The 15,426-nt window shown below is 35.2% G+C and overlaps 1 protein-coding gene across 2 annotated transcripts in view; it reads right to left on the bottom strand.

The window, feature by feature from the left end:
- Positions 1 to 5,194: 5,194 nt before the first annotated feature.
- The window catches only part of LOC141493356 (low-density lipoprotein receptor-related protein 6), a 140,206-nt gene continuing 129,974 nt past the window's right edge, over positions 5,195 to 15,426 (bottom strand). For both annotated transcript variants that reach the window (XM_074194574.1, XM_074194575.1), the window contains 4 exons: positions 15,008 to 15,238; positions 13,753 to 13,889; positions 12,330 to 12,427; positions 5,195 to 10,913 (listed from right to left, as the gene is read on the bottom strand). In XM_074194574.1, the coding sequence (XP_074050675.1) occupies positions 10,619 to 10,913; positions 12,330 to 12,427; positions 13,753 to 13,889; positions 15,008 to 15,238 (761 nt within the window). In that variant the 3' untranslated portion in view covers positions 5,195 to 10,618. The remainder of the gene's footprint in view (positions 10,914 to 12,329; positions 12,428 to 13,752; positions 13,890 to 15,007; positions 15,239 to 15,426) is intronic.

Below are 15,426 nucleotides of genomic sequence, written 5' to 3'. Positions count from 1 at the left end.
CCAGAGAGCTAGGACAACTGTATTGGGGGGGACTATGTATTGGGGGCTATTTTATCCCCAATCAGAGGAAGAAAAAACAACAAAACAAAACAGAACACACAGGAAAAAAAACACCCCCTGCCAAATCTGATGAATACTTTATAAAAATTATCTCTTATGTATCTCTTTCCCTTAATCCTAATTACTCATGCCAAAAATTACTAATTTGTAAATGTGTTTAACAAAATATGTATGTAAAATGATAACCTGGCTGTTCCCTCCTGAGGGGAGGGTGGAGGGAAATTTTGCAACTTGGAAATATACATGTACAAATGGATGAAAATAAATAAATTTTTTTAAAAAAGGGAAACGCTTTGTGGGGTCAAGAAGAGTCAGACATGACTGAAAAACAATTGAACAATGGTTTTATTTGAATTGCTATAGTCATTAGTACAATTTTTTTTGGCTGTTTTCTTTACTTCATACTTATAATACATACTTATTAGTCTTTGTTTTTCATTGCTCTTCTTTGTGATAATTGACAAATGAGTGTTTTCTTCTGAGATCTCTGATTTAAAGTACCCGAACAACTCAGTGACTTTTCTCCAAAGACTCAAAATTACCTTCTAGTTCTAAATTTATGATTAATGTATGTTAAATCTGTGTTCAACCTCTGCCTTTGGCTGTGTGATTATGGGCAAGTCACTTAACTTTTTGTGGCTCTAGGGTAAGGGGTGTCAAAATGCCTCCTCAATGAAACTGAAATCAGATTAAAATTTAATTGGGTAGTATTTAACAAAATAAAATAAAAATACAATAAAACATAGGGAATGTCTTAAAATCAAGTCAATATGCACCTCACAGGCTTCTTTATGTAATATAACAACCCCATTTCTATTGTAGTTTGACACCATTACTCTAGGGAGCCCTCTTCAGTCTTTTGGCTGTGGAGCAATTGTTAGAGACTTTCCTTCTTTTTTTAAGTTTCCTGTACTGAATACTATCCTGCTATGATAAATGATGAACTGGATGATTTTAGGAAAACATGAAAACATGGATACACTTGTATGAAATAACAAATAGTGAAATGAGCAGAATCAAGAAGAACAATTGTGAACAATTAAATACTTCAATCAACTAGAAAGGACCTATGAAGAAGACAGTATACACCTCTACAGAAAGATCTCATAAATAGAAGTATGGTTCTATATGGTTTTATATGTGTGTATGTGTGTATGTGTTTACATGTGTGAAATGGTGGCCTTCTCAAGTGTGGCAAGGGATTGTGTGTGAAAATTTGGAACTTGAAATGTATAAAAAAATCAAATTAAATTAAAGAAAAAAGTTCTATACCAATAAAATCAGACCCAGTCCTCCACCACCCAACTTTATAATACCAGGAACTAAATGGAAGATTCTGAAGTAGAACCCAGTGTTGAAGTCATCAAGTTGTACTTGGAAAACTGAGTAAAATTCTTTAGTACTCAAATTGTGATAGAGAGGAATGATTGTTGGGTTTTAGATGGAAGGAAAATGGATTTTAACCCCAGTTCTGCTACTTCCTCTCTGAGCCTCAGTTTCTTCATGTATAAAATAGGGAGTGGGTGGGTTGGACTATATGATCTCTCTGAGGTTCTTCTCTACTTAAAGATCGTATCTAAGCAACAAATTTTCCCAAACTTGTCTGTTATGGCCATAGGACACTAGTAGTAAATAACTAAAGTGATATTGTTTGTAAAACTGAATATCCAGTCTTATTCTGGTCTTTCCCAATTCAACTTATTGTAATAACAAAAAAAGGGATTTATATAAGGTATTATTTTATATAGTTTACAGGTAAAGCATTTATTTTACCAAAAAAGAGGGGATGTTTGTGCATTTAATAGTGAACAGGTGGAGAGGGGTTGACTAAATCTTGGTCATTATATTAGAAATACATTCTTTCTTTTTCTTAATTTATTTAAGGCAATTAGGTTAAGTGACTTGCCCAATTACAGAGCTAGGCAATTATTAAGTGACTAAGGTCAAATTTGAACTCCTGACTCCAGGGCTGGTGCTCTATCCATTATGCCACCTAGCTGCCCCCCATTCTTGCAAAGCACCAACATACCAAAGTCAAAACAGCATTTTACTTTAAGACAATGACAAAGAATAAAGCTTGAAAAAACCAAAAAACCCTAAAATATTTGAAAACAGCATCAAATCCTTCATTTGCAGACAAGGTTAATCTAACTTAAACTTCTTGGTATCCTCTTCATGAAATATGTTTATATTTTCTCTTAATACCCGAAACAATTTAATCATGTTACAATGGATTTAGGAATTAACTATCATTATTTTGTTTTCACTATGTACTTATTAGGGGCAAGGTTTGACTATAAGAGAAAGAAACACTGAAAGGCATTCCTGATCTCTCTTCTCACATGCTGTAATGGTTGAGTCTTTCTAGACCACAATTGTTTTCTTCCATTGAGGGAGGCATGAAGGAGGTTTTCTTCGTACTGCTCCACTCCACTGTCTATGCAAGGGAGATCGGAGCTCTTCCCCTAAGGCTCTTATAACAATGACTCATTTTAACTTAAGAGTCAAATGATCCAGCTCTGTCTATGACTCTGTCTCTGTCTCTATCTTTCCCAAGACTTTATAAAATTATTTATATAATCAAAACTATAGGTTTTTTCCCTAATCAGTTCAGCCCTTAAACCAAGAAAAAATTCTGGCAATCTGAATAGAGGTTTAATCTCTTGACCTGTTTTCACTGTGTATATCAAGTCTTCTCCCTGTCCCTGCTCAGCAAAATTACTTTGTAAACAAGTATCACAAAGAAGCTATGATTGATAATGGTTTTTAGCAGGAAACTAAAAATCAGGAAACAGCTTAAAGTTATAACAAAAAGTCATTTAGAAAGACCTGCAAGCAGATGACTAGGGAGGGAATTATAACTCTAAATGTCCTTTTGTTGATTCCCAAGGAACCACCAGCATTGTTAATTCATTCCAGTTACTTCAATTGGATGGGGTTTTTTTTCTTGGATCCAGTAACCCTAGCTTACTGTTTAATTTTAGTACTTGTATCACAAAATACTTGTCAGGATTTTCTTCTCCCTGGTCATAATCATACTACTGCTGCTGGTAAAATTATTCTGTAGAACTTTAAACAGAATGGCTAGAACACACTGAGGTTGTTAGCAAGTTGTAAGAGTTTTGAATCTCCATCACCTACCCTTCAAAATTCCCTCCCCTATTCCTGTTGCTGGAAAAACCAAAGTACTGCCTCTAAGCACAGAGAATTAGCATGTACTTCCAACATAGAATATTTGCATCTTTGCTAATTTATGAATGTTTTGATGACCAATTTCTGTTTTTAGATGGGCGATAATAAATCACGTATCTTCTTTTCAAAACAGTTCTTTTGACCATTTGCTTAATGGGAAACTTTTAATTAGATTCTCCATATTTTTAGATACCAAGTTTCTATGGATATATTCAAAAGTTTGTTTTTTTTTCTCCAATCTGTATCTTTTTATTATTCTGTTTAATCAATTTTATTTATGCAAGAATATTTACATTTTATAAACTCAAGACAGTCTTTCGGAGCAGAGGTTCTTGACCTTTTTTGTGATATGGATCTCTCTGGCAATCTGGTAATACCTGTGGGAATTCTCAGAATATTATTAGATGCATAGAATATAAGAAATAGGATTACAAAGGAAACCAGTTATATTTCTGGCAAGGCAATGGAGTTAAGTGACTTGCCCAAGGTCACACAGCTAAGCATTAGTTTGTAGTCACATTTGAACTCATGTCCTCCTTGAATCCAGGACCTACACCACCACACCACCTAGCTGCCCTAAGGAAACCAATTAAAATGAAATAAAGGTGTAATGTTTTTCCCCACCCAAATTCAGTCACAATCTATTCATAGATCTCAGGTTAACAGCCCTAACATTAGATCATTTTTTCCAGCTGGAATCTGCCTTTCCTTTCAAAGGCTTTGTAAAACTTGTATAACTTGTTCTTTGATTTAATTTTATTCAAAAGGTAGACTTATATGAATGGGAGGAGTCAGCATAATATAAACTGTAATTATTCATTTTTAAAAGTACCTCTTTGTAACACCAATTGGTTGTATGCTATGTTGCCTAATAATTTGCTGGTAAACTTGTGCTAGTCAAGCACAAGCTTTTTTGGTTATACCCAGCAGACTCCAGGGGTTCCCTAATGTGTCAAGTGATTGAGATTTTATTCCCATTTTTCTCTCTCAACAATAACCAAGCTTGGGCCTCAATTAAAAGCCAAGAAGTTTGCGTAACTTGTCTATTTCCCACTAACATGGGGTCTGCTATGACATCTTACAGCATTACTGTTTAGAGGGAGCAAGCCATGGTGGAGAGCCAGCTATCCTTAGAGTCAGAAAGACTGGGCTTGTTAGGCTCTTATTAACTAGTCAAGCTTGGTCAAGTGTGCCTTTTGTGCCTCATTATTCTCATTTGTAAAATGAGTTGGGGGGGAAGAGATTCAATTGTCTTCTAAGGTTTCTTCTAGTGCTAAATCTGTGTTCTAAGTCTGTGTTCAGGCTCTGTTGCCTTTGGATTTGTGATAATGGTAAAGGCACCTAACTTTTTGCTCTCTAGGTAAGAACTGTCAAAATGTCTCCTCAGTGGAGTCCAAGCCAAATTAAAATGTAATTGGGGTATATTTAATGGAATAAAGAAAAATGCATAAAACATATGTTCCATTTTAAATATGCAGCCCACAGGGTTCCTTCAAGTAAATTTTCTATTGGAGTTTGATAGCATTGTCCTAGGGAACTCTCCTCAGTCTTTAAGCTGCATTTTGAAATCAAATAAATTCTCACCCCCCTCAACTTTTATCATACCAAAACCTGTATGGAAGATTCTAAACTGGGGCCTTGTGTTGAAGTCATTTAGTTGTTCCTAGGGTTAACTGAAAATAAAGTAAAATCCTTGAGTACTAAGAATGTGATAGAGTGAAGTGTTGCTGGGTTTAGATAGAAGGAAAATGATTTTAACCCCAACTCTGCTTCATCTTTGAGCCTCAGTTCCTTTTTCTATAAAATGAGAGAAAGGGAGAGGGTAAGGGAGAATTGGATTAGATGATGTCTCTAAGTTCTCCTCTACTTAAAGATTCTAAGTAGAAAGTTTTCCCAAACTTGTCTCTTGTGGAAATAGGACACATAACTAAGGTGATATCTGTAAAACTGAATACCATCTTATTTTGGTCATTAGCAAAGGAAAATTGACAATAGTTTTATTTTCTTACGTCAAGCAAATATTTTTTCACTGTTTTATTATAAAAATCAACATTTCATTTGTTACAACTCAGCTTATTGTAATAATCAAAAAAGGGATTTATACAAGGTATCTTTTTATACAGTTTACAAGTAAAAGCATTTATTTTACAAAAAAGGGGAGGGGTGTGTGTGTGTGTGTGTGTGTGTGTGTCTGTGTGTGTGTGTGGTGTGTGTGTGTGTATAAGTGTAGTAGTGAACAGGTGGATAGGGACTGACCAAATGTTGGTCATTATATTATAAATACATCCTTGCAAAGCACCATCGTACCAAAGTCGATGAACAAGAAATACCAGCTGACTTTAAGACAATGACAAAGATTAAAGCTCAAGAAAAATGAAAAAACAAAAACAAAAACAAAAACACAAAGAATAAACATCTGAAAGCAGCACCAAATCCTTCATTTGCAGACAAGGGTAGTCCAGCTTAGGCTTCTTGGTATCCTCTTCATAAAAATTGATTTACATTTTCCCTAACAACCCGAACAATTTAACCATGTTACAATGGATTTAAGAATCAGCCTTCACTGCTTTTTCAATATATACTTCTTAGGACAACAAGAATTAAAATTTCTTTTTTTAAATCACAACCAACCTTTGGACTAAAATGAAGCATGGACAGTTAAGCAAATGTGTACTGTCTAATTCTTTGGTGTCATCACAAAAACAATTATACTGTAAAAATTTCAAGAATATTTTAGTCAGCAATTAACTCTGGGCACCTGACAAAATTTTTTTATCTATGCTGTCTTTGACACAAAAGGAAATTATTCATCACTTAATAAAAGATTTGGCCTAAATTTGTACTTATTTGATCATTTTCTCCCATGCCAAGTAAATAATAGACTAAGAAATGTTTGAACTATCTATTTTGGTGAGGGCATCTAAAACAATCATTTACTTTCAAGTTATTTGGCTTGACATAGGAATCCTCAGCTTCCCTCCAGCTCCAATCAAGTTTAAATATGATTCAAGGCTAAAAAGTCTCTAGAACATTATTTAGCTAAATGTAGTTTCCTATTAATAAACATTATGGGTGTTAAGCTTTTTGTCAAACTCCAATTTACAATTGTGTTTATTTCAAATAAAAAAAACAAATTCTGAATATTCTTTTACAAAGATATTCTTACAATATCATAGAAGTCACTAATGTTCTACATACTAGGTGTTATTCCTTGACAGAGCAATGAGCAGTATATTAGTGTGAACATTAGGAAGACTAGGGTCACTGGGGTTAGATTTCTTCCTAAGAATAAGAAGTTTTACAATAGTGTTTTATAACCCCCCCACCACCTCTCAATTCCCTGAGGGTATCTGTATACCTCAAATGTCTAATTCAGGCACTTTTTGAATACTTATATATTTATTGCCTGGTTTGATTAGCTCTGTACTCCATTCAAGCCTATCATCCTTGCTTACTTACAAGGTCATAAAGGAGCCAAGACAGGAAGGCCAATTGAACGGACTTCCAATTTGGGAAGGCTGTCTTAAATGTATGAAAATCTCAAACTCTTTACTAAAAAATTAGATTTGTGCTTTGACAATTGATGCATGCAACCATTTTCAACAAGTCAGTGGTATCTGTGAGAACCAGGGTCTTTTAGGATAAGCCTCAAGTGCCATGAACACTGCACAAAGCCACTGAAGTTCCATTAGTAGGTAGAATAAATATTTAAAAATTGACACCAATTTTCAGGTATTTTTTGTAATAATTACAATGAAAACAAAAATGCCACAAAAGTCACATAGCAGAAAGTGCACTGGATTTTGAGCCATGAGACCTGGCTTTTGATTTACTATGTCTCCTTTGGCAAATCACTTAAAGCCTTCATGTTCATTTAATTCATCTGTAAAATGCCCACTTCGAAGGGACAGCTACGTGAGAAAAGCACTTTGTTAATTATAAAATGTTAGACAAATATACTGATAATGGACACAGCTTTAGCTATAATTTAATTCTCCAATCTTGGAATTTTGTCAAATTGGTGAATGAAATCAAACTTAAAAATTTTCCTCCCAATCATCCCCCAAAGTCTTTATAAACGTATCTGCACTAAGAAAATATTCTAAAAGTGATTTTCCTGGGCAGAGAACTCTACCTATCTTGGATATAGCCATGGTTCCTATTCACCAGACTTGTGATTACTTGGATGCAGGGAATGCCCAGGTGAGGAAAATGCCAGCAACCTTCTCTACAAGTTGTAGAGCTGTCTTGGAGGTTGAGAGATTATGTGGCCTGCACAGGATGACACAGACACCCCATCTCAAGAGATGAATCTCGAGCCCAGGTCTGTCCAACTTTCCATCCACTACATCTCAGCTGCTATGTCAATATAAATCAAAGAATCATAGGCTTTAAATATTGACAAGCTATGTCAATATATATTGACAAGCTATGTCAATATAAATCAAAGAATCATAGGCTTTAAATGGCACCACAGACACTAAAACAAGAAACCTGGGCCTACTGATTTTTAGTCCAGTGCTATTTCTAACAGTGCTGTCCCAACACATGAGAGAGGCACCCTTAAGTTGGAAAAAAAAAACAACCCTACACCAAGAGATACTTTTAATACTACTGTTAATGCAAAATAAAAAGTATTTTCTTCATATTCTACCTGGAAACCTTACTTTAAGATGAAAGCTTATCAGATTTAGCAAATTTGACTTCTCTTGTGGTTTCTCTTTCTTTCCATCTAACTCTCTATTCACTGTCATTCATGGTCAAATAAATATTTAGTAACTGAAATGAAATTCACTTAGGCTTAATTGTCCAACAAGGCTGAAAACTAACAAAACCTACACAAATTTATCTATTTGGTCCTATCCAAAAAATACTTCCAGAAACTTTTAGGGAAGAAAGAGGATACTGAAACTAAGCTGAATCACCTTCAAATGATTTTCAAATAAAAATTGGCACACAAATTAGTATTTTGCAAGAAGAGACCATTGCCATCGCAGTACAAGAACCTGAACTGAGATATAACAAGGCAATATTCTTCTTAGTTCATATAGTGCAAATTCCCACACATGAACCCCACATGATAAAGCTGCATATTAAAAAAATGTAAACATGTAGAATTCTTAAATTCTGATTGATACCCAGCTATTGATCACCTCATTCCTTTCATAAGGATCATGTTCCCCTTGTATATACCTTCAATGTCCATCCTACCTTAAGACCATAATTGTTGGACTATTATTTATGTAAAATATGGTACTTAGACCTGTTCTGTGCTTTCAGTAATCTGAGGATGATCTAGAAATTATATTTTTTACTATCTAATTACCTAAATATTTTCAATTACATAAAAAAGTTACTTCACTCCTGCTAAAAAATACTGAACAGCTTACATTGTTTTCTCTGAAGCATTGGAACCCAGAGAGATTTGAGCCATGTTTTCACAGTGGCAAAGTTAGATAATTTCTTAAAATTTCACAAGCTTAAAGAAAACATATTATGTTAAGTCTATTCATTTTTAGCAGGAAAGTACTAGAAAAATGAAAGGTGGCAGTGCTGTGAACATACTATATCTTGCCCTGATGACTAAGGATACGACCTCAATACCTTGGCAAATAGAAAATAAAGGACCTTTCTTTTTCCCTTCCATTTCAATTTCAGCAGCTAAAAAAGTCAACAAATAGTTTCCATTCAGTCCAAACAGATTTCTTCTTTAAATGACTAAATACCAACCATTTTAATCAAAACAGATTTAGAGAGAGAACATATTTTAAAATTAACATGAAGTGAATTAAGAATAATTTGGTTAAGGATAATTTGAAAAACCAAACAAAACCAAAAAAAACCCAAAAAACCAAGGACCCTAATATTCACAGTGGAAAACACTAAAGTATTAAACTCATGCCACACAAGAAGAGGTATGTAAAAGTCATGCTGAGAAAACTGGCTTAATGAACATGAAATAAGAGAATTACTACATGAAGGGAAAACCCTTCCAAATGGGTTCAATATTTTCATAGATTGTCTCCAATAGGTTTAAATGATTTGTACTCAGAAAATATATATATATATATATATTTATATAAATGATTTATATTGTGATATATACTGAAAGTACTGCAAGGATATATGATTAATTTACAATAGGCTAAATTTATAATTCATAAACACTGTCTATGTTATATGTCATGAAAAATATTGACATATCTGTGAGCATTGAAGGAAAAGATATCTTGGCAAGGGAAATGGATCATAAAATGTTTAAGTTGTGAACATTATGCAGGGAAAAAAAGAGTCATGTTGGAGAACTAAGCCTACTGGGAAATAGAAATAATTACAAAACATATTCCAATTAGAAAATTCCTCTATTATTAGTTGCAAAATAATTTTTAAGAAATTTGGGGCAACTAGGTGGCACAGTGGATAGAGCACTGGCCCTGGAGTCAGGAGGAACCTGAATTCAAATTCGGCCTCAGACACTAAACTGCCTAACTATGTGACCTTGGGCAAGTCACTCTTAATCCCACTGCCTTAAATAAATAAAATTAAAAAACAAATCATGGTGTCTTGGTTAAAGCATCCATAAGACTGTTAGGGAAAGGAGGTAAGACATATATGGTCTAAGGAGAATGAATATTAGTTTCAGAGGTTGGAGGTTCCAGGGTAGAGATGGGTGAGTGTGTGTGTTTGCGTGTGTATGCGTGTGTGTGATAAATGAACACACACAACTTTGTAACATGACATTAGACAAATGATGTACTTTTCCCAAAAGAAACCATCAAAAAATGGACTATTTTAAAGGTATACATTTTTTTGCTGCTAAAATCACTGTATTCTTATAAAAAAACAAAGACCTTCATTAGTAACTTTTCTTTCTCCAATACCATATTTAAACTTTAGCTGCTAATCCTCCATAGCTAGCATGAAGGATAATTAACAACTTCAAAGTATCTATGGTTTTCTGCTCTGAGATGGTCATGGAACTTTTATCCTTTTTTGGTATAAACAAAGCCCACATCTTACTAGACAGTGATTCACCTTTGTCTTTCTTTTTCCTATGTATATTCACAGTCACTTCCCTGGGTTTAAGGCATGTTTTGTGTGTTCAGTTTGAAAAAATAAAAATTTTAGTACAAATTTATTTTATACAAATTTTTTTATGGCACAAGCAGCAACTTTGCTGTTAAGAAAATATATAAATATCCTTTTCTTCTGTACAAATATCTCCAGTATTCCCACCCCATTTAAAACTCTTATCTGTACATGGTCTGCCTCACCTTTCTGAATAGCTCCCTCCCCCCTCCAGATCTCAACCAATTTGTATTTACACTTGTACACTGGAGGCAGTCAGAGGAGGGGGGGGCCCTCCTCAGGAGGAATCTGTACAGGGGGACGGTGGAGGTGGGTAGAGGTGATGAGAGTAGCTTCTCTCTGTGTAAGGGGAAGGAGGGCAACTTTCATAGTTTTCTTCGGCTGACAGATACTGGCTTCGTGGAGTAGGAGGTGGGGGCACAGGCTCAGAATCATAATTTAAGTCACTGGTGTAGCCTTTGGCTGCAGCTGCTGTGGTAATTCTCCGGCTGGGCGCATAGTCGCTGTCACAGACATCGGTGCTGCATGGGGTAGTGGGTGGTGCAAAGTGGCGGTAACTGTATGGTCTGTAGCTAGAAGGAAGAAAGAACAGAGAATAGTTCATTGCATAGGAAGGGATGTTCTTCACACAAACAGAATTATAAGTATTTTGTTGTGGAAAGAAAAACTCAAGAGGAAAGTACTTGAAGCATTATTTCAGCCCAGGCCACTTAGGACAATTTTTCATTGGGGAGAGATAAAGATGGTAGAAACCATGGAGGTGGAAAAAGAAGGGAAAAGCTGTAAGAAAGGTTATAATCCCAAATTGTCAGCAGGGTAATACTTTGGACTGCTTATGAAGGAAAAAAGAACACCTTGGAAAAAATGGACATCCTGACTATGTGCTATGAATAAGATTCAAGTTCAAATCCTGCCTCAGATACTTGCCAGCTGTGTAAGGCTAGGGCAAGTCCTTCAAATATAAAATAGAAACAAACAGGGATTACTTTCCTCAAGATTTTCAGGAAGACAAAATGAGATAATATTTTTAAAAACTTTGTCCTCTAGAATGCTAGTTGTTCCAATTGTTATATGAAGGAGAATATCATGCTCCTTCAAGTAAGTACAAGAAAAATTTGATTCTCCACATAGGAGCAGTTAAGAGAATTATTCACTCACGTTGGGCCTTTGTTTTATCTTCCTGGTTACCCAATGCTTAACAAGTATTCATTTAATAGTTCGTGGGATATAAAAACTAGAAGAGAACTTGTACTAAAGGTTAAACAACATCAAGGACTTGTCCAAGATCACACAGATAGTAGTAGAGCCAGGACCAGAAACCAAATCTCCTGACTCCTATAATCAGTGATCCTGGGAGGAAAGTGAACTTGATAGTGAAAACGGGGATTAAGTTGGGTATTTGTCCTGCTCTCATCTTCCTGAACAAATCCTAACTATCCTTTTTTTATAGCAGTGCTAATCAAGGTATTCTACAAATCTACAATTCTGTGTACACACACACACACACACACACACACACACACACACACACACACACGGGGGGAGGGGGCAATGAGGATTAGAAGGGTGAAACAAAGGGAGGCACAAGAATAAATAAAATAACTATGTCCTCATTCTCCAGTTATTTTGGTCAGTTCTACTCCAAGGATCCTAACCATCCAATTTTCTTAGGGTTTGCCTCAGAAGAAAAAAAAATTCACAAGTCACACAACCTGTTGGGCAGGGATCTCAAAGTTCTTGACTCTCAGTGTTGCTATTCTCTCACAACTCTCCTTGGTGCTAGCATTCTCAAGGTTTTAGAGGGGAAATTACAGTCTAGTAAAAGAATATGAATTTAATATGTTAGTCCCACATGGAGAAGCGACACTCTTGGTTCTGAGACAATTATCTACATCTTGTTATTTCTAGTCCCCAACTAGGTCTTCTATATAAACACCTTTACTTGAAGGAAGAAGTTAGATAAGAGGATTAAAAAAGGATTCTATTACCTGTAAGATCTATGAGTAGAAGGACTGTTTGAAGAATAGCCAAATTCCATGGTGTAATGTGAACGTTCTGTGGCTGGGGATGGTGGAGGGTTCAAAATCTAGAAGGAAATATGATATAAATAATTAAACAGAATTACTGTGTTTCCCCCCCCAATTTCTGTCCTCTAAAAATAATATTCCAGTCTATAAAAAGTACCCTTTAAAAAAAAATCACAAAGAATAACAAAATGTGAACTCTATAGAAAACATATAAATTTTTTTATTAAAGGTATTATTTGAGTTTTACAATTTTCCCCCTATCTTGCTTCCCTCCCCCCACCCCCCACAGATAGCACTGTCAGTCTTTACTTTGTTTCCAGACAACATATAAATTTAATTTGACAGAATTTTAACACAGATGATGAGACAAAATTTATAAAATGTTTGTTCAAAGGTGCTAAGAAAAGTTATAACTATTCAGGGCAGAGTTGCTGACATTAGAATAGGTACTAAAAAAAGAAAAATTTCTACTAGCACTTGCCCTTATTTGACCAGTTTCATAGAATGAACGGCTTCAAGTCTCTTAAGAGGTCAATCCAGTCAGAAACTGCTGATAGCAATTTTACTTGAAATTTGCAAAAATAATCTTATTCAATAACACTTAGGCATCCTGCCTAGTTCTTATAGACTTGGAGAAATTATAATTAAGTTAAAAAAGTCAGGCCTATTGGATAGGAAAGTAAACTTCTTAATAGTCTCATCCATTTAACTGTAAAACAACTAATTTTAATTCTAGGAATTGTTTTTGTTGCTTTCCTTTGTTCTCAAAGAAGACCATGATATCAGGAGGGTGGATGCCATGATGTGCAAGTGAATTGGATGGCCAGATAAGGATCAGGAAGACTGGGAATGATCCTGGGAGACCTTGGCTTTTTAAAGTTAGGTCTTTTCCAGGACACAGTTTGACATTCATTGCATCATTAAAGTTAGGTAAAAGAGAGGTGAAGCAAAAAGGCCAAGAATGACTACTTCCAAAAAAAGAAAGGGAAAAAAAAATATTGAGAGGGTAAGACCCTCAGAGTAGCTTAGTGATTAAGGCAGGTGAGAAAGAAAAGAAGCAAAGAACCCTTTTATTCTTAGTCAAACAACAACAACAACAACAACAACCTGGGAGGGAAGATTCTTAGGGTTTCTGGTCAAAACAGAAAGCTCAAAAACTCTGCTAGGATGCATCATCAAAATTAATTATGATGTCAAGTTACAAAAATGAACACAATATTTAAATGTGAATGAAAATGTAAAAAAGTTTCAAAATATTCTATATAATATTCCAGTATAGCCCCCCTCCCCCCAACTCCATGGAAGCTATATCATTTAAAGCTGTAGCTCATTTTTTGAGTGACAACAATGGAGGAGCGTAGGAAATACTAAAAGGAACATTTACCCCAGGGAAGTAGGTGCCCTTTGTACTTGAAGAACTACTAGATGATGCTCCAGTGACATGAGCCCTGTCATAAGGTGGTCCACTGCTTCCACCCATGATACTAAGGGAACTAATCATTGATTTGCCACGGGACATTCCTAGAACAAAAGAGGAAAAACAATTAATTGACATTTAAACTTTAAAAATCAATAACATTACTCAACCTTATAAACCCAATAATGACAACAGAAAAAAAATCATCTAAAATAACTCTTTCTTCCCTACACTTACTCTGACATATCTTAATGGAATAGAATAGACATGATTCTACAAGTGAATTTAATTGTACACTAATTTGACAGGTGTCAATAAGTCTATGGGTCTGAAATTCTATGGGGGTGAGAGGGAGAAATAACTAACTAAGTTCTTCTCTTTAAATAGCCCAGAAAAATCTCTTGGGGGTAAAGATGAATTTCAGCAATATTTTTATTGAAAACAATTTTTTAGGTATAAAAGACAGGGTTTAAAGAAAATGCTTATGCTGACTGATAGAAATAGAATTTTTAGAGTTACACAAAGAGGATAAATATAAAAATCTATGAATATTTATGATAATATCCCCAATTTTTTTGATGATTTGATAAGTAACAATGATAACTGCATATTACCATTCATGAAAATCTGAAAATTTGCTTACAGAATACCCTCAGAAAAACCCCTGGGCGAGTGGGGAGGCATTTCTCTTTTTATCCTTAAAAGGAAATTGAGGAGTTACTTGGGAAAGGGGAATTCTAATTCCATATTTAAAATTTTCTCTCTATACCCCGGTCAGCCTCTCTGCTATTTTTGCTTGTTCTAGAACTGTCATATCCAGTTAGGAAGAAATGGAAGACAGAGGCTCTTTCCAATATCTGCTTTATTGATAGACTTTTTAATTGGCTCATTTTCTTGCCTATTTCTTCTCTAGCTTTGGGAGTCCTGGGATTCCCTCCAACATTAAGCCTTTAGTAATCTTTCACTCTTTTCCCTTCTCCAACTGCATAGACATGCTGACCTCATTTTAAGCAAAAACAAAACTTATAGGTAGCAAATAAAATACTCAATTTTTATTGGCCATTTATTAACACTTTGTAGTAATTTTCACAAGGTATATACCTTGTGTAATGAACAAGAAGGAAGACAACAACATTTATTTTTTAAGAATTCACTGCATACTTTTAAGAAACAATATTGTAATGGAATTTGACATTCATCTCCACAATCCTCATTAACTCACCTGGTAGAGAACCTGACAGAGAACTAGGATGAGGCACATAACCAAGGGGCACAGATGCTGGTCCATGAACTACATAATCATTTGTCATTGTCTCCCCATCACCCTTCATTCGTGGACAGAAAACCCTCTGACAGATAAAATACATGGCTCCAAACACAAAAATGGTGAGGATCACTCCTATCACTGAGCCAACTGTATTGGTGGCCTGTGGGGTGGGCTCCTCAGTTGGATCTGAAATGGAGAAGACAAGAATCCTCTAAAAAAAGAGCAGCACATTCTCCAGTCAAGTCAGCAAGCATTTATTAAGAGCCTACTATGGGCCAGGCACAATCCTAAGTGGGACCTGGGTCCCAATCCCAAGGATTGCACTATTACCTGTTTATTAGGTCTATAAGGGGAAGGATTCAGAGGAGAGACAA

The sequence above is a fragment of the Macrotis lagotis genome, chromosome 7, assembly GCF_037893015.1.
Source record: "Macrotis lagotis isolate mMagLag1 chromosome 7, bilby.v1.9.chrom.fasta, whole genome shotgun sequence".
NCBI lineage: Eukaryota > Metazoa > Chordata > Mammalia > Peramelemorphia > Peramelidae > Macrotis > Macrotis lagotis.
Note: the sequence above shows the minus strand (reverse complement) of the source record. Positions and strands in the feature narration are given on the sequence as shown.